Below are 24,124 nucleotides of genomic sequence, written 5' to 3'. Positions count from 1 at the left end.
TTGGTATTTTTTCCAGGCAGTAATCTTAGTTTTACTGTTTTTCAGGATATTTTCACTTTCATTCTTTTGCTGCAAAGAGTCAATGTCTCTAGAGACAGACTGTTGCTTGCGTGCTTTCTAATCCACATTTGAATCAGAACCCATGACATATACCTATGCTTAATTTCACTTCACACATTGCTTCAGCTCTGAGGTAGAAACACTGTTTTGTCACGGCATTATGTGACAGATGTCACGTGCTCTGTGTCAGAAAACCTTCTGAGAGAGACAGCCCAGCTCTTCCAGAGCTCCAGGACCACAGCCCTTCTCACAGGAGTATGACCCTGTTCCAAGATCCTCTTAACAGCCCCTGATTGAAGAAGCTGCCATTCAAGGAAGAGAAGCAGCGAGAGAGATCTTTTTGCTTGTTTGCCATTTCCTAAGCCTGTGGCTGCTTCACTTTTATGTGGGCTAGCATGGGCCACAGCCACCCAAGGAGGCCAGGCAATGCATGGATGCTGAGGGTTAGCCATGAGAACCGCCAAAGGAAGAATGCAGGACAGGTGGAGCTGCCTGGACAGAGTCAGAAGCAGGAAAGCCAAAGGCCTCTGAAGAGACATTCAAGTCCTGGGCTGCACTGAGCCTGACTCTTTTAGGGTTTTTTTTTGCATGTGTGTGTCTTGCATTCCCACACCACAAAGCTGCTGCCCCAGTCCTGCTCCAGAGTTCCCTGTGTCAGACACAGCTGAGCACGGATTGTGCCTGAGCATAGATTTGGTGGCTCTGCCTTGCCTTTGCACAGGGGAAAAGAACCAGCTCTGCATTTACAGCCCATGGGAATGTGCAACTGGAAGGAAAGTCCCGCAGCTGCAGCCAGGCACTGTTTCTACAAAGATTTACTACCAGTGACTTCCGATGCCTGACAATCTTCTCCAGAGTTCTCTGCTTCTGGTTTGGTCCTTGATTAATTAAGGGCTTGACACTGTGAAACTAAGAATTTTTCCCAACAGCATTATATACAGGAAAGAGCAATTATAGGCTTAGGATTGAAATCACTAAATGCACTACACACACTGTTGGACTCATTCCACTGAACTAAATTAGTAATTAATGATATTTTCACCAAAAAGCTGAGCAAATACAGGAATAATAGTAAGTCAAATGTATAACATTGTGAGGCATGGGTTTCAAAGGAACAGGGGGCAAAGTTGCCAAGGCTCCTGTAGTTAGGTAACTACCTCAGCTCTTTTTTCCACTCAGCTGAGATGTCCCCAGCATTTACCACAGTTATACCCTGACCTTAGAAGCTGAGCACTTTTATCGTCATGTCAGAGTTCCTTTGTTATCAGGTGTTTGGTTAGAAGTTCATCAAGTCAACATTTATTTTTAACAACTGGATTACCAACAGGCATTGGATATGTCCCCGTTTCCCTGTTCCCTGATGCAGAGTCCCTGCCCTGGGGCTCTGGTATTTGCTGACTAACGAGAGTGACTGTAGCCTGTTCCCAGAACAGACCCCAGCCACAGCTCAGAGTTGTTACTGGGAACAGAAGAGGCAACACCCTGCACCAGCAGAGTGATAACTGGCGGTTTCAGATGAAGTTTTTCAAGTAAGCTGCTACAGGCAGAAAAGTGATCTGCACTGGCAGAGCCCTTGCCACAAGCAAGATCTTCTACAAGATCTTTCCACAAAAGGAAAGATTTTTTCCAGCACTTGGGCATTTTCCTTTGCTGCTCTAGAAGCTCCTCTGATGTCTTTAGCAGAAAGGTGCCAGGCCCGTTGCCACCATTCCTATTTAAAGACAGCCCCTGGACAAGTCAGGCAGCTGTGGACTGGATCTGAGAGAATATAGGGAACACACAATTTTCCAGATGGCCACTAATGTTCAAGCATGGAAGAAACATAGTCTGATTATTGCATTTTGACTACTCTATTGTACAAGCATGTTATGAACAAAAAAGTTATTCAAAAGTCTTAGTGGATTTCACTTTTTCTTATTTAACTGTTTTACTGTAAGCATGTAAAACGCCCCCCCAAATAATTTTTGTTGAAAATAAATCAGCCAGCATAGCAGTTTGTAACATCCTTCTGCTTCTTGACAATAAGACAGATGATCATGATGTTTAAGTTTTCCCCTTACTAGTTTAAAACCTTCCTCTTTGTCTCACAGTCCTTATGCTGAGAGATACTTCAGAGAGTTTGATTTTACAAGCAGTGAATACAGGCCTGGGTTCTTTTGTTGCTGGTTGGCTTCTGTATATACAGGATTTAATTATGGATGATCAGAACATCCTCCTTGCTAAACACTCTCTACAGGTCCAGTAGTGAAATACCCTCAACCACGTATCCTAGTCCACCACTTCATCCAAAGAATTTTCACTGGGGACTCACAAAATTACTGTTGCCCCAATGACTGGCCAACAGTACCCTTGGATGAGCTTAGCACTTTGGGAAGTCTTAGTGCAGGCTCCAAGGGGCTATAGTAAAAATAGGAGAGATTAAAGAATCTCTTTGTTTGCAATTTGAGTAAATACACCAAGAGTGAAGGAGACACAAAACCTGAACTATGCTCTTAAGACTTGGAGATAACAAAAGGAATCAGACAGGATAGTGAGTGGGAAAGCAGGGATTACCACTGCTTGTGTTGCTGCTGCTTGAATCAAAGGGCTGTCTCAGTTGTTACTGGCATAGCTGAGCTGCCATGTATCTGCTGGCACGAGCACTCCATGGGAACACTCTGCTATTGATAAAAGGAACATTGTTCTCAGTTTAGTTTACATTGCTCCAGAAGCAGTTAAAGCAAAAAGATGTCACTCACCCCAAGAATATCCGAGAAGATGTTTATCAGCCTAATTATAGTGATCTGAATTCATGCATCACGATGAATCTATGTGGTTTTCCTGCAGATTACATTGGAAATGGAGCTTCTTGGAACAAGTCAGTGGCAACCATTTCATCAGCATTACATGCAAACTGGCTACTGAGGCAGGTTATTGCTGTATCACTAAACATGGATTTCTGGAATTTCCCACAGGAATATATTGCTCTGAATTAACAGCCTGGAAAAAAAGAAGCTTCTATCACTGGTATGCTGAGTGGCATCACAATGTGACTGTGAGTTGTCAACGGCCACTCTAAACTATTAGGCGTAAAGATGCTTTTTCCAGCATCTAGCCATAAGTGCTTAGGTGATTTGCAAATGGAGCCCCAAGGACTCACAAACAGCAAGCAGCAAAACAGATCCTCTGGAGAAGTCAGCTGCAAACTATCCAGTTCTTAAAGAGACTTAGAGATTTTTTGAGATTTTCTGAAGTTTTTTCCTAAAATTCCCAAAGAGTTGAAGTTGTTAGGGAAGGTGCATGTCACATAGGATGCATATGAAACATCTCTGGCTACTAGACTTCACTGCTGGAGGAACTGGAATTGTAGGAAATAACCCCAAAACATGCCAGCAAGGCTGTTCTGTGGCCCAAAGAGTGACGAGGTTTTCCTGCCTGAGAGGTGCCAGCTCAGCCTGAGAGCTGTTGCCTCAGGCAGGAGAAGTCAGTGATGTGACTTTGGTGTCACTGTGACTGGCAAGGACCTCCACTGCTGGAGATGGGCTCTGCTCTGTTTGGAGAGGGAAGGCAAAGCACAGCGGAGGAAATGGCTGTATTGCAGAACAGCAAAATGAAATACTGTTGTGGGAAGCTCGGTGTGCAAGCCAGGAAAGCACCATGATGGGGGATGGAGGACACAGCTGGGGTAAGGAACATGACATCTGATGGGTCCCTGTACCACGCACAGGGCAGGGCTCTGTGTGTGCTGGTGCCTCACCACCATTCTCATGTTCAGATTAGATGTTAGGAAGAAGTTCTTTACTGAGAGGGTGGTGAGGCACTGGAATAGGTTGCCCAGAGAGCTGTGGCTGCCTCCTCTCTGGAAGTGTTCAAGGCCACGTTGGATGGGGCCCTGAGCAACCTGATGTAGTGGGTGGCGTCCTGGCAGGGGCCTGGAATGAGATGATCTTTAAGGTCCCTTCCAACCCAAGCCATTCTGTGATTCTGTGTTCTCACACATGCCGTGGTGCATAGCAACTCGTCTGCTGGGCCATCTGCTGAGCTGCCTGCTACTCAAATTAGGACTGCGACTCCTCATTCCTACGTGCAGCCTTTCAAATCTTACACCCTCCTCACTGCAAACCTTCTTCTCCTGCTTGATCCATTACATCATCCATCCTCACCAGCAGGGACTGCCTGTTAGGACAGGAGGTATTTGGCAGCTTTTGCATTGTCTCTCACCCCTCAGATCAATGCCCTCACCTGGGGAGAAGCATTACATGCACTGGCCTGCACTCTGTGTGCTGCCCCATCAAACAGGGTCAGCATTTCAGAGATGCTGCAGGAATCCCCCAGCCGGCAGCCAGCATCTGCTTTTGCATTCTGTATTTCTAGGTCCCCAGCACACTGTTGGCCATGAGTCATGCAAATCTTATGCCAGGCAAAGCAAAAATGGCTGCACCATGCATAGATTTTATCTCTCAAATAGAAAGTGAGACGTTTCAGTGACAGTTTACTCTTTTTAAGAAGTTACCAATTTCTCTGCAACTCTGCTTTTATTTCTCACCATAATTTTATCTTGCTGAAAAATCTTTTTGTGGAAAATCTTGTGAGTGAGATGTTACACAAAATGAACAGAAACTGTGCATTTGAACATATTCATACCCATTCATTGCCTCCACTTTCCAATTACAAGCTGGTAAATGCTGCAGTTGCTATACCACATACCATCTCTCCCAGTGTCACTGGAGCTACCAGGAGCTCTGATAATAATGGCAGATCTGGGGGTTTCCACTGGGATGCAAAATCCTCCTATCTGCTTTTCTCTTCCCACTCCCTTGTTGCAGAGGATCATGGCTCTGTACTTGATCTGCATTCAGTCAATTCATACAAAAGCTAAAGAGGAAAGCCTTGAGCTCAACCCTGATATTCAAGTTCAGTGTTTAAAGGAGACAAGACATCACCAGTCACAAGGTACTGTTGTTAGTAGTAAGGAATATGTAGGAAAACAGATCATTTAAATGTTCCCCATTATTATGACCATAAATATGGTCATAATAGGTTAGAACTTGAGACTGTATTTTTTAGCTTCTGGTTTCTCTCTAGGCTCTTGTTTTCCTAAAGAACATGAGGTGCCATTTCTATCTAAAGTTTTTTTTCTGATGAGTCTAAGTACTTTGTACCTGAAACCTTTTCAGAGAGGACAAAGAGGTGTTCCAAGCAGATTCGTGCAAACTCATAAAGGCAAATGAAAGCTTCAGATCTAACCTGCAGTCTGACTGTGCACCTGCCTGATTCCAGCAGCTTATTAAAGCCAGTGTTCACTTGGCCTTTCTGTTCTTTATGGGTGCACTTGACTCTGAAGGGAAAAGTTTCGTGCTAGATGGTACAGACTCAGCTGTGCTACAACACTTCATTGCTGCTGCTGCTGCCTTGCAGGCTCATGTGCCTTTTCTTGTCATCCCAGCAAGGAGCCATGAAGATTGTGCACCATGAACTAAATCTGGAGTGATTCTGCACAACCATGTTTCCACTCAAAACAGGTACTCTGACTGCAGCAGCCCTAGCTGGAAGTCAGAAGTGACCAGCTGCCCTACAACAAACTGATCTTAGGCTTTATGCCCATTAATACTATAAGGTCTTTTATCCGAGTGCTTTCCTCTGCTCTTTATATTTTATTCATATGCATAGATGGCACATAAAATACCTTCTTTAAAAAAACCCCCGTCTCTGAACTAAAATCTACAACAATATGCTCATATAGAGATCCCAGTTCCATTTCCAAATCCAGTAAACCCGAGCAACAAGTCAAACTGAAACCTGTCTGTGGCTGCACAGTATGTTCTGAGCATATGAGAATTAGAGCCACCACTGCTGAAGTCTTCACATAGCTCAGATTGCTAAACTACAGGCAAATTGTTCCTCAGACCTGTCACTGGGGTGCATCTCTATGGCTATCGCTCTCCATCACTGTGTTCTGGAAAGGACTGCACAGCTACAGCTTCACACAAGCTCCCCCTGACTCTTCACCTCCCAAACTCGTGTCACCTGTTCTCTAATGGCAAGTTTACTAAAGCAGCTCTGGCCCCATGACAAGGTAAGTGGCACAGTGAGGGGAGTTCACAGTGACTGAGAGCAGCAATGTGAATATGCTTAATCTTCATCCAGCTAACTACAGCTTATCTGAAAGCTGGCCACGTCTGCCATCTTCTGCCTTGGCATAATTTCATCCAGTTTAACAACCCAGCTGTTTGCCTCAACAAAGAGCACAGGAAACATCCCTGCAGCCCATCTGGACTACTCTAACGGGTCAACTGCTTTAATCTACCAACCAGCACACCAAGTGTACTTAAAAGTTTTAGAAGATCATTTCAAGGACCTGGAAATATAATGAAAGGCAAACAGGTCCCATAGGAGGACAATATAACAGAACTGCAGAGGGTATAATTCATCCTTCATTCCATTTAGCAATGCTGCTGCTGCTGGTTAAAACTGGACAGTTTGCTGAGCATATGCAACACAGGCCTGGAAAGGACAGGCTGTAGGTTGCTCTTCTCCCAGCTGCAGACTTCTGTGGAGAAAATGCCTGGTAAAATCTTATTCTCTCCAAAGAAAGATAAATCATAGTAATTGCACTTTAGGGTTTGAGATAAATGCAGTCTTTGGCAAGGGTAAAGGATTTGACAGAGTCCAAATGAGGGTTTGAACTCCACAGGGGACAAGAAAGCCTCTAACACCCTCTCCTTCAGTGTGAGGCTGAATACTGAATACAACCAATTACAGCAGCAAACTCGTGATGAAAGTAAATAAACAACCCTGATGGATCCTAAACTACTTGTTTGTTTTCTGACACAGAAAGACAGACACACCCCAAGGTCTAAGGCACTAGGGGTTGGCTTGGGGCTGAAAATTAAGAAAGTATCTTATTAAACCAGCTATTCACATCCACCATATCAGGAAATGCTCCTAGTTTTTCAAATTCCACACCTTCATTCAAGGAGTGATTACAAAGAAAATTTTAAACCCTGTGCAATTTAGGATCAAGATTTGTCGCATCTTTGGCTCTCATTGTACCTCTAATTTAATCCTCTTCTATAAATTTTATGCTAAATGTGGGATTTTCTGGGATGCTTCAGATCCAAAGGTCTCTTGGGTAAGGGGAACATCTACTTGTTTGTTTGCAGAAAGGTAACAGATTTGTGGAACAACAAAAATAACACCAAGAAATCTCTAATAGGATTGCATGCACTGAACTGGTTTAGGTTCTTGCTGTGGGCTTCTTCCCTAACACAAAAAGAAATTAGAGGCCTCATATTGTGTCACATGAAGAATTTGTTTGTAAGTAAACATACATACTTAAAGAGAAGATCTTCAGATTAATTACAAATGTGCTAAATTAACTCAGTGCCGTTCTGCGTCCTGCCGCCTGCCAGGGGAAGGTCTGACAGCTCCCAGCTGCTCTGCCTGGGCTCAGAGCTGCTGATGCTTCTGGGGGAGCAGCGGGGCCAAGGGCAAGGCAGGGCCCATCAGGGCACTGTGCCTGCCCACGGCGGTGCTGGGAGGGGAGAGGAGCGTGGTGCTCAAGGAACACAGCCCGGAGCTTCCAGCATCTGCCATAACATTTTGGAAATGAAGTCAGAGGCCTCCCTCTGCGAGGCAGGAGGCTGCTGGGCTCATTCCTGGGATAAGGGCTGCTTCTGCTCCAGCTCACACGGATGGAGGGAGGGCTGGGCTCTGCTTTTCACCTAAGTGGCTTGCAGTGCCCCCCATTTACTGCATGAGCCCCTGGAGCTTGAACAAGAGCTCGTGGTGCCAAGGTACAGCAGGAGCATGCACAGGCAGCAGAGGAGGGTGAAATGCCCCTGCCCTTGTGCACGCTCACAAGGCAGGCTCATGAAGACGTTCAGGCAGCCGAAGGTGCAGGCAGGTACATGGGGCTACTCACAAAGAGCCTGAGCTGTAGATCTGGTCCTTGGGAACCTGCCAGACTACCCCAAAAAGGACAATGGACTCAAATTTCCTGTTTTGTTTTTTTTCTCAAAGCTTGTTCCTCTGGCAGATTTTCCCTTCCAAGCGTGCCTTTGCAGAGTGAATTTTCAGCAGTCCCTGTGTCCTTTGATACCTCCAAGTACCTGCTCAATTCACAGGAGTGTGAGGTGCCACTGTTCTACTGTGTGCATTTGCTCTTGCAAAGAACAAAGCCAAAAGACTTAGAACTCCCAAGGTGTCAATTTTTTATACTGTGACATGATCAGAAGTTCTGCTGTAATTTCCTTCTGAGTCGTCTGGGTTTAATGAGACTGAAGAGAATGATAGGAAGGAAAGAAATAATTATATATTCTCTTTTTTTTTTTTCCCCTCAACATGTCCCAAATGTCACCTTTGACCTGGCTTTCTATTTCTGGCATGGACTAAACTCCCTCTATTTATTTAGCAGCCTACACACCATTACAGTAACATAGCAACAGTACTTTCAGTTGTGAATTTGAAAAAAAGCAAAGCAAAAAAAAGAACATATGAACATATTAAAACTGTTAAAGCATTGCAATCTAGTAACACTTCAATAAATGCTTCTCTTTTTTTGCCTTTAAATACCAGAATTATTAAGCTTCCAGTCTGCAAACCCAAAGGAGAGGGATGCACAGGGGAACCAAAGCAGTGTCACCACCACGAAGCCTGCTCTTCCTATGCCTATCTGATTGTTCCTTAACCTTTCTGTTTGTTTGTCTTAATGACGTTTCAGCGTGACTATTTCTCAGGCTCAGCACAGATGATAGCGGGAGTTTGGGGAGGATTCTGAAATAATGATGGGATTTAGCTGGTGGTTTTCCATCAGTTTTCAAAACCAGTTCCCCATTATTCTAGTCCGTATCTCAAGGCTGATGTGACAGTTAGATGTCAAAAAGGACTATCTGAAAAAGTATAAAATGGAATTGGAGTAACAGTCCATTTTCAGCTGAAGTCCAAATCCCACAGTTTTACCAGGAAAGTTAACCAGTGAAGACCTGTAAAAGTAGGCCTGGAGTCAGGGGAGGACAGAGCGAAAACATGTTGCAAACCTTTTTTCAGTGGGAGCAGCACACTTGAAAATCTCAAAAAACCCAATTCCCTGAGCTACTTGAGTGCTTCTTATTTTTAAACCTAAGGCCTCAGTGAGAATGCAATTATTTTCTTAGGATGGGTTCAAAATGTTGAACTTATTAAAAATAAAACTTCTTAAGCTTGCAAAGCTTCCACTATAAATATTAGTAAACAATCCAGATGATGTAGCTGGAACAGCAGTGAACACTTGGCGAAGGAGTTTATCACTTCTCCTGAAACTGTTTCTTCACTGCTACTGTAAACTCAGCTGGCATCTCTTCATATGTTTCTTCTCCTCCCATAGTGATTTGATCAGCTCACAGTCACCTCTGAATGCCAGGGGCTTTTCTGTGGAACTGGCAACAGCCCTTGGAAGCGCAGCTTTACATCAGGCACACAGAGCCGGCTCTCCCAGTGCTTAGAAACCCAGGACTCTGGTAAACTTAGAGGCTCTACTGCTCAGTTTGTAAAGTCTGCAAGTAAAACATAGCTCATGCTTGTTCTGAACTATTGGCTCCTCCTTGGCACGACCAGTTCGTGTCAGCTTGAAAAAATGCCTTCACAACTGTAAAATCCTTGAACTTCTACAAACAGTTTGCAAGTCTGGTATGTAAAAACAGATTGTTCACAAACTATGTGCTCTGCTGACATTACAACAGTTGTGAAGTTAGAAAGGGTCCCCTCATGGCCATTATTCTGTCCAACAGAAATATGAATACATAACCCATGGTCCCGAGACTTGGGAGTCACAGGATGAATATTTATCACTAACAGGCCTCACAGAAAGTATTGTCTTTTAAAAAAAAGCATTGTCAAAAAAGAGTCAAAAACTTTCATATGACAATCTAAGTTCCATTTAAATTAACACTCTCATTTAAGTAATTTCAAATTCATACTAATAACCACATTTTACTGCCTTTCTGTAAAATGCTCTATAAAAAGGGATCCTGGATAACTGAAATGTGCTGTTCAGGGCTTTTGTGGAAAGCAACAATGCAGTTTAGACTGCAGGGGTCAGGTGGGGCTTTTGGCATCAGGAGGGAAGGGAATAACAAAATCTCTAGGAACAGTTGTCTCATTCTAACAGTTACAAAGCTATGAATGAATTAGCCTCAGAAAGGGACTAGGCATCAGTTGAGGTTTATTTTTAACAAGTACTAAGCTGCAACACATTTTAAAACTGAGTTTTGCATGGCTATGTGATTGTTGGTTTGTTTGTTTGTTTATTTTCCTGATGCAACACAAACTGAAACAAAGCAAGGATATTATTGTAAAGCAAAAAACCATTTAAAAGTTAAAGCATTGCATTTTATTTAACAATTAAATGAGAGAGAAGAAATTGTATTTTATCTGGCTGGATGTAATGTTTTGACATGCAAATTTTATTTCAAACCCAGCATTTTTTCCTTGTCTTATCACATTACAAATTCATTTCCAAATCAAATGAAAAGGACAAAAAAGCAAATAAAATGACTGTTTTTCTAACGAGTAACACTTTAGGAATAAACTTGTCCCTTTCCCAAAAACCTATCAAGTTTTCATAACAAATATTCATAGCATTTTAATGCATCATTGGTAGAAGTAATGTGCTTATCCATATTTCCAAAGTTTTAGTACTACAACAAAGACTTCACCAAAGTACAACTTGTAACGCATTTTCCTCTGAGCCATGTTTGACTGCATCACTTGTTTAATTACCACTCAAGTTAACATTTCCTTCTCTATTTCAAACTAGCGTGGGTTTTTTTAGGCTCTATTTTTGAATGCAAAGACCTGATAACTTGTGTGTTTCTGTTTTGAATAGAAACCAATAGCTGGACATTCCTGTGCACTGAAAACATGTAGCCAAAGATTAAGCTGGGGCTTCAGGACTATTATGGCTCCACCCAAATAAATAGTTCAAGGGAAATTATTCTGATATACAGGTTGCCAAAAACAGCAGTGTTTTTTAGAAATTATTTCTTTCTTAGAAGTCAACCTATCTCATTAAACATTGCATTTAAACTATCAAAACATCGTTAAAATGGAAGAAAACGGTCTAGAATAAACATTGCACTTAACCTACCAAAACAAGGTCTGATTTGCACATAGCTAATTACAAATGTTTAATTCCAGTGATGGAAACTCCTCCCTAACATAAATATTCTGCTGTTATTTTACCAGTGAGATCAATTTGCACAGGATTTCACAGAGAAGGGAACATGTAGACTGCCACACAGGAGCTCCTGTTTGAAAGCCTTCATTTTCTCTAAATTCAGTTCTTTTTTAATAGATAGACAGAATGCACACTGGATTTTAAAATGAAGTAACAACAGAGAAAAACATAGGTACAAAACTTAAAACTGGAACGAGCTAAAAGGCTCTGACAACTTTCTGCATCCGACATAACTCCTACATCCGCCCAGACTATGAACCAGAGTTACAAAACCTGTGAAAATTGGTTAAATAAACTCAGGGAGCTCGGGATATTGATTCCAGAAAAGTATGAAATTGGCCAGAATTCTCTCTTCAGAAGGGACAGGACTCAAGAGGTGAGGCTTTATAAGAAGCATTTGGAAATAAAAAGACTTATGGATAAAAATTAAATTGAAGTTTCATCTTGAGAGATATTTTTCAGAAACTTCCCCCAAACCAGCAGAAGAAGTACTTGAGCTCACAAAGCACTTGGGGATTTCTTTCAGGGGAGGGTGGCAGTGTCCTCTGGTGACAGCAGCCCAATGCTGGATCAGAGAGCAGATGCTCTCCATCCCACCTGCCCTTCGCAGTGCTCTGCAGCTCCTGTTCCTATTACTTGAGCAAATTCTTCCATAATTCTACTTTACTTTTTCTTCCTAGTAACTTCCTGTTTGTTCTCCTGATAAATACCAGAACTTCAGCTAAAAATGGAGAAGTTGTCTAGATTCTCTTATCTTCTAAACCCCCAGCCTTGGTGTGCTGCGGTTGGGTCCTGCCAGATCCCCCAACGGTCAGAGATGTCGGGCAGGGCTCTGCTGTGCCCTTCTGTTACTGCCCCACACACAGACACAGCAGGAGAGAACACTGCTCCACCAGCTTTGCTATCGGATCCATTGATTTACAGCCTTTGTCTTCCCAGACCAGACACTCCAAGAAGAAGTGTGGTAGAAGTGCAAGGCTACATTTTCTAATATGGGGTCCATTTGGGACTCTTGTTCTAGAAATGCTGACAAGGAATTTTGATTTTCAACAATGTTTGAAGAAATCAGTCACTCAAGTAAAGTGGGAAACTTGCCTTTTTTTGAGCAAGTGGTCTTCCCTCATCAATTTGTATAGTGCTGAAGATTAAAAATAGCTCTTCAGCTGGGGTACAGCTGTGCAGCGTTGACTTAAATGGAGCTGCAGTGACTCACAACAAGCAAGCATCTGTATATGGCCCTTTACTACTGCAAACCACGTAACTTAACACTAAGAGCAAGTAAACACCGGCAGGGCATTCAGTAGAGCTACCGCTGCTGTTCCTCACTGGTCTGACAAACAGTGGGACAGCGATTTGAGGAGAGCTTGCAATTAGCAGTGTGTTAAAAATCCCATTTCTTCCTCCTTGTCAGCGCATGAGCAATGTGTCTTCTCAATAGCACCAGTCTCTTATTTCATTAGACATTCTCTGGACCTTCTTCTATGTTGTTTTTCCTTTAATCATGACTTTTTGCACTGGCTGTGGTAAGTCCTTTGTTTTCAAGGCCATGAAACCATTCCTTCCTTCCTTCCACCCCCCCCCCCCCCCAATAAATAAACAACAAATAATAACCGTCAGTGATCAGATATATTTCCACATGGAAACTATCAAGGAGCCAGCTATTCAGTGCTGACTTTTCAGAATTGGGATGGATGTACTCAGCACCAATATAAGGAACTGTGAAACCCATCAAACTCGAAGCAGATTCCTCCGTTACATCTAATTCCCACAGAGGCTGGTATTTATGATCTACTAACATCAACAGCAAAAATCTTCAGTGGGTTTTCCTCCTGTGGGGCTGAATGTCAAGCTATGCCTGAAACTTAACATTTTTGGTCTAGAGCAGGATGGACTTTACCTCCATCACCACCACTTCTTAGTTTTTGTTAGCAGCTTCTTCCTCTCTGTCTCCTGCCCCATACCCAGCTTCTCCCCAGCTTTGGGTGTTCCCTGGCACCCCTCAGGCCCACACAGACCTCTTCTGGTGAGAAAAGCTGGAACCAAGTGGGGAAATGAAAGCAGCACAGCTTTCAGGTCACACTTAGAGGACAAAGAACTGCAACACGCACCAAATACTCTCCTGGGAGACTCCTTGCACAACTGCCTCTTTAGATAGGCTGACGTGGTGGTTTCACGGTTCAAGTATCTGACAGAGAGAAAAGCATTGTCCATGCTGTTAAATCACTATTAGAGTATTTGCCTGCTGTAGCAAAGCTCCCTGTGCTTTCTAATGAATTCTCTGTGTTTAGCATTAAGCTCTCTGTTTTTACAGAAAGTTACACTTGGGTAATTAATCTCATGTTCGTTTCCTGCACAAGCAAGAGAGCAGCCTTTGTTAGGGAATGATAAGACACTTCTAAGAATAGTGCTACTAAGAGCATCGGCTTTGTAAGACATTACAGGAAAAATATAGACTCTTAGCACCTGCTTTTCACTTTCAAAGTTTTGAAAATAATGTTCTGCTTACCTAGAGGCAAATTCTGACTTGTTTATGCATAGAAAACTTAATGCTTTCATCAGAAAACAAATATAAATGAAGGTATACTTTGGTCTCTAGGCTCTAGTCTTGGAAAGATTAATTTATTTAATTTTATAAACACTGCAAACATTCCCAGTGGCTTCAGTGGGACTATTGCAGCTCCCAATCTCACAACCTGAATTCATTGCTTTGTCTGATCTGTTAACTACAGATTCCACTGAAATTAACTGGATTTTCTTAGTGATTGTAATAGGTGGAGGCTTAAGAATTTATCTGTGTGTAAAACACGGGACCCTCAGGTCGGACCTGACAAAGGCCGGACACTGAACTCAGGAAAATGTAAACTGGGAGACAACCCCATGAGAGCAAGTGAGGCTGGGCAGTGTACGAGAGGTCCCATGAGCAGCAGGCCAAGCTGGCACTTCAAGCTCCCTGGAAGCGCCGGCTCAGACCATGGGCTTTTCCAGCTGAACACAAAGGGTGGTGTTGAACTCGGGGATTTATGTATGTTGTCAGTTCAGAGCCAGAGCCAACACCATTCTCCTGTAAGCGATTGACACTTGACACCTACTGAAGTCAGTTTAAACAGTCATTGTTTTAAAGCTCTGTTGTTTTTAAGCAGTCACTGTGGTTCAGCCTGAGCTATCTGCTACCCCAGTGCAAGATGCACAGCTGCCATGCTCTTGATACTCTATGAAAAATAGGGGAAAAGTAGTTTATAGCAGGTGAGAGACAATTTCCATTTGGTTTGTAGCATCCACTGTGTAACCAGTCATATGAGAAAGGACATTAAGCTTTGCTGTACTTGCAGCAGATTTCTTTCTGCTTTATTATGAACAAAGGACTAGCTTACCCTCCTAACCAGAAAACAAGGCCTAATCTGCAGAGATCTGGCTAATCTAGTGGCTGATGTTTGGAGAATAACATAGACCAAATTTCCCCTGGTTTTGTAGTGCAAAATCTGAGCAGAGCAGACTGCAAGTAGCCTCGTGAGCTGATCAGAGCCCCTGTTGTGACTATTATCTTGACTGTATAATGGGGGCTTTCAAATCCCAGCTTTATCACATTCTGTTTTCTCTACTTTGCCCTTTTATGAATATTGAGTCATCAAAAATAGCTTCACTGACAGAGTTACTAATGATATCAGCTGAGTGAATCAGTGGCTCTTACACTGTGCCTGCTATACAGTGCTATTAGTGCACTCATTACAAAATATAGCAAAAATTAGATGCCCATAATTTATTTGCAGCTCCCGTGAGACACATCATAGTGGTTATTTTAGAATTGGAAAATGCTAACTGAACAAAGCAAATATTCAGCCATTTCAATGCAATACTGTGGTCTAAAAGAAGAAACTCTGGCTTAGAATAAGTTAAAAATAAATTCCAACATCAGTAAATTATCCTTTCTGCTAGTTTTTAGCCAAAGAAAAAATACGCTACCAAATGACATCCACCATATTCTTCATGAGACAGTTATGCCTCATATTACTAGGAAAAGCTAACATCAGCACTCCAGAGAAAATGCTGATAAACAGAAGTGAATCCGACAAATGATGTAAGCTGTGCATACGGCTCGGAGCGCCAGAGACACGGCCAGTGGCATCCTTCGAGTACGGTGCAGAGCTCTGGGGGAAGTCAGGTTAGAAGGGCATGACTCAAATGGGTATTATCGGTTCCAAAAGTGTTACAGCAGAACAACATAACAACATGCCTGATGAAGAACCATCACAAATGAGTATGCAAAATGGCCCACGAGGGGCTTAGATTTTTAATGCTGTCCCAAGCAAATTTTTAGGGGTCATTTATTCCTGCCCGGAGTGCTTTCCTCGCAGCCCTGCAATGAGACAGTTTCCTATGTTTGCAACACACATCCTTTTTTTTTTTTCCCCCAGACAAACAGGCAAACAGATAGTGAATGAAACAAGGGGCCCATAGTGCAGTTGCAGATCTCCATGCAGGGCTCGCTTCAGCTCCCCAGCTCCCTTCACCTTTCAGCTATCAGGAACTTTACAGCACAGCATCTTCCAGCACCTCTTTATCACAGACCAAAAGCGAAGCTTTCTGCTAACAACTGCATCTGGCATTGGTAAATAAAACTATTGCAGATGTTGCCGTTAGCAAGTGTCATAGAAATTACAGAGCATCTTAACAAAGCTAAGCCCCAGAATCTAAACTATTAGAATTTTGGTTGTTCGGTTTTTTTTTTTTCTTTCTTTCTTTTTAGGATGTTCTTGTCCGTCCCTGGAAAAGTGACATCTGCAATTCTGTTACAATTCTGTTAGTTACGGCAACATTAACTGAAACCGAAATGTGGTTTTTAACCTAAGATATGTTGCATAACAGCTGAAGTATTATAATCTTACGAGCCGGGAAAGGTTAATTCCAGAGGGCACAAGAATGTCGGTGAAAACTAAAATACTCTGTAAGCGCATGGACTTGGAAATCTTTTTGTTTTGGTCCAAGGTGAAGCCGAAACGGACGAGAGATTTCAAAGGGAGAGTCAGACAGCGAGCACATGCCGAAATCCCTTTAGCGAGAAAAAAAATATCAGCAAAGCCTCTGCACTTACGTATCTCTTGAGTTTCTTCTCGGGGGGTGATTTGATGAGCCATCCGGTGCAAACCACGTCCCCCGAGCTCATCTTCCCCCCGGGCGCGGAGCGGCGGAGCGGGAGCCAGGGTGCGGGCTGCCTGTGCGTGTGTGCTTGTTCTGTGCGGGTGTGCGCGGGTGTGTGCGTCCGCCCGCGCGTGTGTGTGTGCGGGTGCGTGCGCTGGGATGCGGGTGCGTGCGCTGGGATGTGTGCGTGTGCGCTGGGATGTGTGCGCTTGGATGCGTGCGGGTGTGCGCGCCGTGCCCGCCCGTGTGTGCGCCGGTGAGTGCGGGCGTGTGTCCGCCCGTGCGGGTGCGCGGCCGTGTGTGTGTATTGTTCCCAGCCAATTCGCACTCGCAGCAATCAGCTTCCTTCAGCTGCGCTCTGCTGCGGCTCCAGCCCGCGGAAGAAGTCATGACATTGATCACTGACACGGCCAGCCCTCCCTCCGCCGCCAGCACAATGCAACACACCGAGCACGTGACGGGCGGCCGGGGCTCGCCGCCGCCGGCTGCGACACCCCCGGCACCGGCACCGGCAGCGGGCGGCTCCCGCGCACCGCCCCGGACAGCCCGGCCCCGCACCGCGGGGATGTTGGCAGCCCCTGCCCGGAGCCCCGGGGATACTGGCTGTCCCTGCCCGGAGCCCCGGGGATGCTGGCTGTTCCCGCCCGGAGCCCCGGGGATGCTGGCTGTTCCCGCCCGGAGCCCCGGGGATGCTGGCAGCCCCTGCCCGGAGCCCCGGGGATACTGGCTGTCCCTGCCCGGAGCCCCGGGGATGCTGGCTGTCCCCGCCCGGAGCCCCGGGGATGCTGGCAGCCCCTGCCCGGAGCCCTGGGGATACTGGCTGTCCCCGCCCGGAGCCCCGGGGATGCTGGCTGTGCCTGCCCGGAGCCCCGGGGATGCTGGCTGTGCCTGCCCGGAGCCCCGGGGATGCTGGCTGTGCCTGCCCGGAGCCCCGGGGATGCTGGCTGTGCCTGCCCGGAGCCCCGGGGATGCTGGCTGTGCCTGCCCGGAGCCCCGGGGATGCTGGCAGCCCCTGCCCGGAGCCCTGGGGATGCTGGCTGTGCCTGCCCGGAGCCCCGGGGATGCTGGCAGCCCCTGCCCTGAGCCCCGGGGATTCTGGCTGTCCATGCCCGGCGGAGCGGGGTGGGCGAACCCCGCGGCTGAGCCGTGGGAGCGCTGGAGGCAGCGGTGACCGCGGAGGTCCCCGTGAGGTAACGTGGTGACCCGGCAAGAGAAGGGCTCTGGCCGGAGCGGGAGGCAAAACCAGCGCCGGTGGGGTCAGTCCGCACTGAAACCTCCACTGCAGCTTCCACCATTTACCAAACTTCGTCAGTCTGTGGATTTAGTGGTTTTCCCCGTAGCATTTAGCCCCCTGTATGGATTTAATAGGAATAAACTTGATTTTTCTGCTCACATTATCACAGGTTTTTTAGAAATATACTTTTTCAGAAAGTGACTTCAAAGGGACTGTTTGCCTCTCCACTGTCACAAATAGAAAAATATGCCCACAGAGTGCATAACATTGCTGATATCCTTGCAGTTTGTGCCTCTTTCCAGGGTGGGAAACTCTTGCCTTTTCAAGGACAGGGCAATTTGTGTTCATTTTTCAGAAGACTTTTTAAACTCTGACTTAGTTAAAGTGGACGCAGTGGTTCTTCACTGATTTCACAAATCTGTTACTTCAGAGGAGTCTCATGGGCCCCTGACCAGGCACAGCACTTACAGTGCAGCCTGGCTCTGCAAGGTGTGATCAGCACCAGCAGGCCCATGGGAGAGTTTAATGTTTTCACAGAAGTTTTCAGGTCTCTGATGAGGCTCTTTAGCAGGGCAGGCTGCAGCAGCTGGCAGTGTCACTTCTGGAATCTCACAAACTAGAAACATGATTGTGTTTTTCAAGTTTTTAAGCAAAAGTGTGATGGCAATATGTATTTATTATATTTAATATAATATGTACTATAAATGGCATAACTGTATAAGTACAGGCCCTATGTAAATTTACGTAAAAATATAAATAAATCTGTACAAACTCATAGATTCCTGTTGCTAGTGCTTTACATTATCACTGGTCTCAAAAGAATCCTACGATAAATGAAAACTGTTATGAATAAACTATAAACATATTTCAAATGTGCTCTGACTTTTGAAAATGTTTTGTTTGAGAGTGGTTTTCATGCAGTCTTGCAGTATTATTTAATTCCCAACCTTCTATTCTACTACCACCTTCACTCAGCTTCATTTATCCATTATCCACAGTGATGTTTTAACAACTTCACATGTTTAATAGCAGATTTGTGAACAAGGCTTTGCAACACTTCTTCTTGAAGAGATAAATCCAGCCATGGAACTTATTTAGGGGAGGAAAATCACACTTTCCTTCCATATGTGACTTGCCTGTGTCACCCTGACAGATACAGTAGCCTTAAATTAAAGGCTTTAAAACGTCCAACTGCCAAAATAAAATGAGTTAGGATACATTTCATGTGTTATCCCTGCAGTGTCCTAACAATATCCATTTTTTACTGGATCATCCTTCAGACAGATGGCTTCCCTTGTGCAGCTGCATAACCACTTGCAGAAAGGCAGCAGAAGGAATGGGGAGGGGGCAGGACAGGGGAAAAAGAAGACTGAGCTACCAGATGAATTTAAATATTGAATAGCAGACTGTAGCCTTAGGCAGAGCTCTGGCTCTGTCTTTGCTGTGGTCAGTGATAATGCTGCTTAAATCACCAGCAGTCCCCATCCTTGTCCCTGCATTTCTGCCGTCACCTCCACTGCACAGACATGGTGTATCTGTGTGCCTGCATGAGGAACTGAATCACAAACCTGACTGTTTGGAAAAGAATGAGTCAAAAAAAAAGAGACATTATTTTCCAGCTGCATCAGGACTAGTTTCCTGATCTGATAAATGCTGTGGCCAGCTATAGCACTCATACCTTATCAAGGAAGGGGGTGATGCAGGGGCAATAAGAAGAAATCAGCAGTTGCTTAAATTGGCACTTCTGCCCAAAACCCGCCTGCTGAGTGGTAGCCATGGTGACAGGGAGGGGTGCAGTGATTCTGTTCCCTACTCGATGTGTCACTTCTCTGTCAGACGGCCCCTGTCCTCTGGAACTGCTGGAACGGCTCAGCTGCCTGCAAAGCACCTGCCCAGCTACTCGCACTCAGCATATTCAGAATAAATAAAATCTGTGCCAGTTTACTTACGGTGCCAGTGGCCTGAGGAGAAATACAGGAAGCCATAATTAAGCAGAGCATTGTGGGGGTTAACGTGTTTGTTATGAAAGCTGCTGTGCTTTCTTGGTATTTGTGCTCCAAACATTAAAAGAGCAAATAAAGTTATTTTCTCACCCTGACAACTTTCATTGTGCTGATAATGTATCATTCATGTGTTTGACAATAACAGGCTTAAAAATGAATGGTATCTCATCCTGATGGAAGAAGTGGGATTTCACTTTTGTCCTGCTCCATGCACAAAATTTTCAGCCACATTTAAATTAAAATGGTGAATTATAATTATGATGGTGAATGACAGCATCTTAATTTTAAAAACCCTACAGTTGAAGACTTATGTAGAGGGTGCACTGAGGTTGGAAACAGAATGGGAAGTTCTCAATCCTCTCTTCTGCTGCTAAACAGGTTTTTTCTCCCTTTCCTAAGTACATTATCCCAGAGGTGCTAGCACTGTCACGGATTGGCTCGGCCTTGGCCAGTGGCATGTCCATCTTGGAGCTAGCTGGCCTTGGCTCTGTTGGGCATGGGGGAAGGATCTGGCAGCTTCTCATAGAAGCCACCCCTGTAGCCCCTCTGCTGTCCAAACCTTGCCACACAAACCAACACTGCCCTCCACCAGACTAACCTCATATGTGCCACTAGCAAAGATCAGAGCAACCATGGTCAGTTTGACCATGGATGTGAGCGCAATTCACATCAGCCAGATCCCTAAGAGGAATTCACTGCTTGTCAGGGAAGTACTGGTCTACTCCTTTCATTTCCTAACTTAGGCTACTGATGTTTCAGAGGAAAAACTTGACTACTAATAAGGCAGAAGAGATGACGGGAATTGATGAAGCATTGATGGGAAACTCCTTCATGACTCTACAGATCACTGATAGAAGTGTGCTATTTAAGCTTATCCATTTCCATGTTGCACAGCAACTGGTGGTGTTATTATTGAGAGTAGTGAAAGTTCTTATTTCCTTGTGCACAAATGAATAATCAGGATGGAGAGGATGGGAAAAATCAGAAGGACTTATTTCATTCACAAATTTATAGGTATAAGAGGAGGAAGGGATGCCAGAGTTGTCTCAACTGACATTTCCACAAGCAGATAGTTTTCTGAGAATCTAGCTTCAAACTTAATTTACAACACCACACAGGCAGTGTGAAGGTTGAGGTGCATGCAAGAGACAGCCATAGCCCTGGGAGAACAGCCTTTTTCTCTCATCTAGCAACTGATCCCTGTTTACATATGGAACTCGCACCACACTTACTCAGCAGAATGCTAACATGCCTCTGCAGCATTCTCTCAGCAAGCAGAAAAGCCCAGTGCCACAAAAAAAAAATGACACAGTATATATATTCCAGCTGTTCCTGACAGTTACCAGTCTGCTCCCCCCTGCAGACAAATACTTCACTCTCTCTCTCCATTCACAAGGACAAATTTAGCAAAGTCACGGGATAATTCAGCCCCTGCTCTTCCTTTCAGCAGCCTGTCCTCACCATACAAATCAGGTCTAATGGAGGAACGCACGCAGATCCTCAGAGAGACATGATTTGTTGCTGTTGTTTAAACAATTAACTACCAAAACTGCAGCCTGACCACAGGCCGAGGGTGATGCTGACCTGTCTGCACTGTGCTGTTAGACTGATGAATATATTCTGCCTGGTCCATGCTCTGTCACCCCCAGGCCCTTGGTGGCAGTGACATCCCATGGGCAGACACCTGATTTCAGAGCAGGAGCCACTGTGGAAATAAAAAAAGAAAACAGACGAACGTTGCTGCGGTTTTGCTCCAGGAAGCATATGAACTATGTAAGCTGCATGTGGGTATGGCCTTTATTGTTGTGGACAGGGCAGAATCTAATTTTACCAAAAGCTCTCATGACACATAGGGAGAACTCTGTCAATCCCTTTCAGAAAACAGACCAACGCCCTCTGGCACTAACCTCCTCTGCAAAACAGCAGCAGACATCCAGCATCTCATAGGAAAGTCTCCTGTTTAGGAAAGTAACTGGTAGAAGAGCTGGAGTTCTGCTGAATAGTGCATTTATTTGCAAATGCAAAACTGTCTTTTTCTGAAGTGGGAGTGGCAACAAACAGGCTCACTTTGGTTCAAACCTCTTCCCTGGCTCTTTTGAGAGGTTTCTTTCTTCCCTGTCATCCATAAAAGCACACACTAAAAATTGTGCTTTTGCTAATTTTCAGCTTCTGTTTGCAGACTAGTAAACAATTTTATGATGTCTACACAGGTTGTTAAGTAAGTCATGGCTGTTCCTTTCTACATATGAATCAGTAGCAAACCTTTTGTGAGGATATGCTCATGAGGTAATGATATCACTGGCCCCTCAAGGTCAGCAAATAATCCTTGCAGTTGAGGGAGGAGATACAGAAGCTTTTTTAAAGATCCAAAATTTCTATTCTAATTGTCTTCATTTCTTTTATGAGCTAAGAAAAATCTACTTCATTTTTCATGCACAACAATGATCAATACTCAGCTCACATGTGAAGTCTACTTTATATGGCAATTTGAAGGAGTTACCTTTGCACAAGAATACAAAAAAATCTATTTGACATCAAGATTATGATATGCTTCTTCCAGATCAGAAATAACAAATTTTTATTAAATTTGAATTTTAATATCTTGAAAGTGAGGGTTTGCTGAAACCTGTTTACTCCAGGCTATCTGGAGCAGCCTGAAGTTTGAATATGATGCTTAAAGAAAGGTCTCAGGTAGGCCTGCAGAAACAGATGGAAAAAGAAGTCTGTAGGTTTATGTTTAGATGAAAAAAATATCTAGCTAGCTATTTTCAGACTCATAAACGTGGAAGGCTCACCATGAGGTGCAGGATGGGTCTCAGCTTCCCCCAAATATTCTTTCTGAGACCAGAGAACACTTTGGAGTGATGAGAAAATGAACCCGGGAAAATTAGCAGGGGATGCCTGCCTCTGTTCCCTAGATTGCCCCAAAATGCCTGAGAGTAAATAGAAACCCTGCCTCTTACATCTGGGAGAATTTTTCATGCTGATGGCAGAACTGTGGGTGAGAGACCTTCCCCCTCTAGGCAATTAACTATGTTTAATAATGATTGACTAGAGCAAAATATAGCAAATAGAGCATAAAGCAATAGACCAGAATACAGCAAAGAGACCAGATTTCCGAACTCTTGTGTGTAAAAGGTTGCTCTGTGTGAAGAATGTAAATGCAGGAAAGGAGGGATTGTTTTGATGGCAGCTGTGTGTTTGAGACTGCTACAAAAAAGGAAGAATCAGTACAGGATGAGGAAGAAAGAAGGCCCAGGCAGTCAGGGAAGCAAAATAGCAGCAAAAAAAAAAAAAAAAAAAAAGGCAGCAAGGGGAAAGGCAGACATATACCCTATGTGGACTAGGATAAACTAAAACCAGCTACTTTTATCTAACAGATCCCTCAGCAGAAATGGTAGTACTCTGGAAAATATAATAGCTTCAGTTTAGTTTTTCACAGTGTGTAGATGTTTGCAAGTAACAATAGATACAAAGATCAAGATTAAAGTATTTTCACAGCAGGGTAAAGCCTGTGGCAGCTGAAGTGATGGCTTTTGGCTTATGCAATGCATTTGCCATGTTTGCAAGGCTAAGGCAGGCAGTACTTTGCAGCATCCTTCTGTGCATTTCCTGTATTTAAATGAAATCCTGGTGCATGTTAAACCTTTAAACAAGAACTGTTGTGTTTACAAATAATCTGTGATCAGTGTGAAATCAAACCCATAGGCTTTTGGTTAAGAGAAAGATAATTTGTTTTGGGCAGAGAAGGAAGAGAATTCTTCATGAAGAAAGAATCTCAACCATCATTTAAGAGAGTTAAAGGCTGTACTGCACCAGCCTGCTCACTGGATACTCACAGATATTCAAAATTTTATAATACTCTGTCTCTGTTAAGAGCAGTTTGTTTATAGGTTTTCAATATTGCAAAATGACTGCATAGGTTATGGGAGAAAAAGATGCCATTGCAGGGAGTAGCAAAATATGCTTCAGACTTATTTCAGTTGGATGGAAGAAACTTTTAACAGCTTTTGCTTTGATCTAAAATCTCTTTTAAAGTGCCTTTCACTTTAAACAAAACTAGACTCTTCTGGTTGGGGACTGTCCTGAGATAATGCTCAGATTTTGGCAAAGTCGTAGCTTATTACATCAGGAAATATTTTATGACCTCCAAAGGAATCACCAATCATTGTTAAATTTGGATGACATCACTGTTTGTAGGTGGGCAAAATCTGGCATTCAGGACAGAATACACAGCTGTAAAACTGTTTATTAAAGCCTGGGTTATGGTAGCTTAAACTGGTACAAATTAGAGTGGCTGCAATCCCACCCTTCATCTTGCCATGGATCTGTTTTGCTGCTGTATTGGCACTGGCCCCTGTGTGCGTGGGCAGTTGAGTTGTTTTGCTGTGCTGATCTGAGGAAAAAATAGTAACTCTCTTTGTTAGGATCAATTTTGTTTTTTAGAATCTTGAACTAACCCACTGCTCACCTGCAGAAACACCAGTAACAGTGCAA

At 44.0% G+C, this 24,124-nt stretch overlaps 1 protein-coding gene across 3 annotated transcripts in view; it reads right to left on the bottom strand.

Annotated features, from left to right (window-relative positions):
* Window positions 1–16,805, bottom strand: part of GAB3 (GRB2 associated binding protein 3) — a 66,329-nt gene extending 49,524 nt beyond the window's left edge. For all 3 annotated transcript variants that reach the window (XR_007206800.1, XM_048318976.1, XM_048318977.1), the window contains exon 1: window positions 16,344–16,805. Coding sequence is in view for 2 of the 3 variants with exons in the window: in XM_048318976.1 (XP_048174933.1) it covers window positions 16,344–16,415 (72 nt within the window). In the remaining variant the exon portion in view is untranslated. The remainder of the gene's footprint in view (window positions 1–16,343) is intronic.
* Between the last annotated feature and the right edge of the window lie 7,319 nt (window positions 16,806–24,124).

The sequence above is a fragment of the Corvus hawaiiensis genome, chromosome 14 (assembly GCF_020740725.1).
Source record: "Corvus hawaiiensis isolate bCorHaw1 chromosome 14, bCorHaw1.pri.cur, whole genome shotgun sequence".
NCBI lineage: Eukaryota > Metazoa > Chordata > Aves > Passeriformes > Corvidae > Corvus > Corvus hawaiiensis.
Note: the sequence above shows the minus strand (reverse complement) of the source record. Positions and strands in the feature narration are given on the sequence as shown.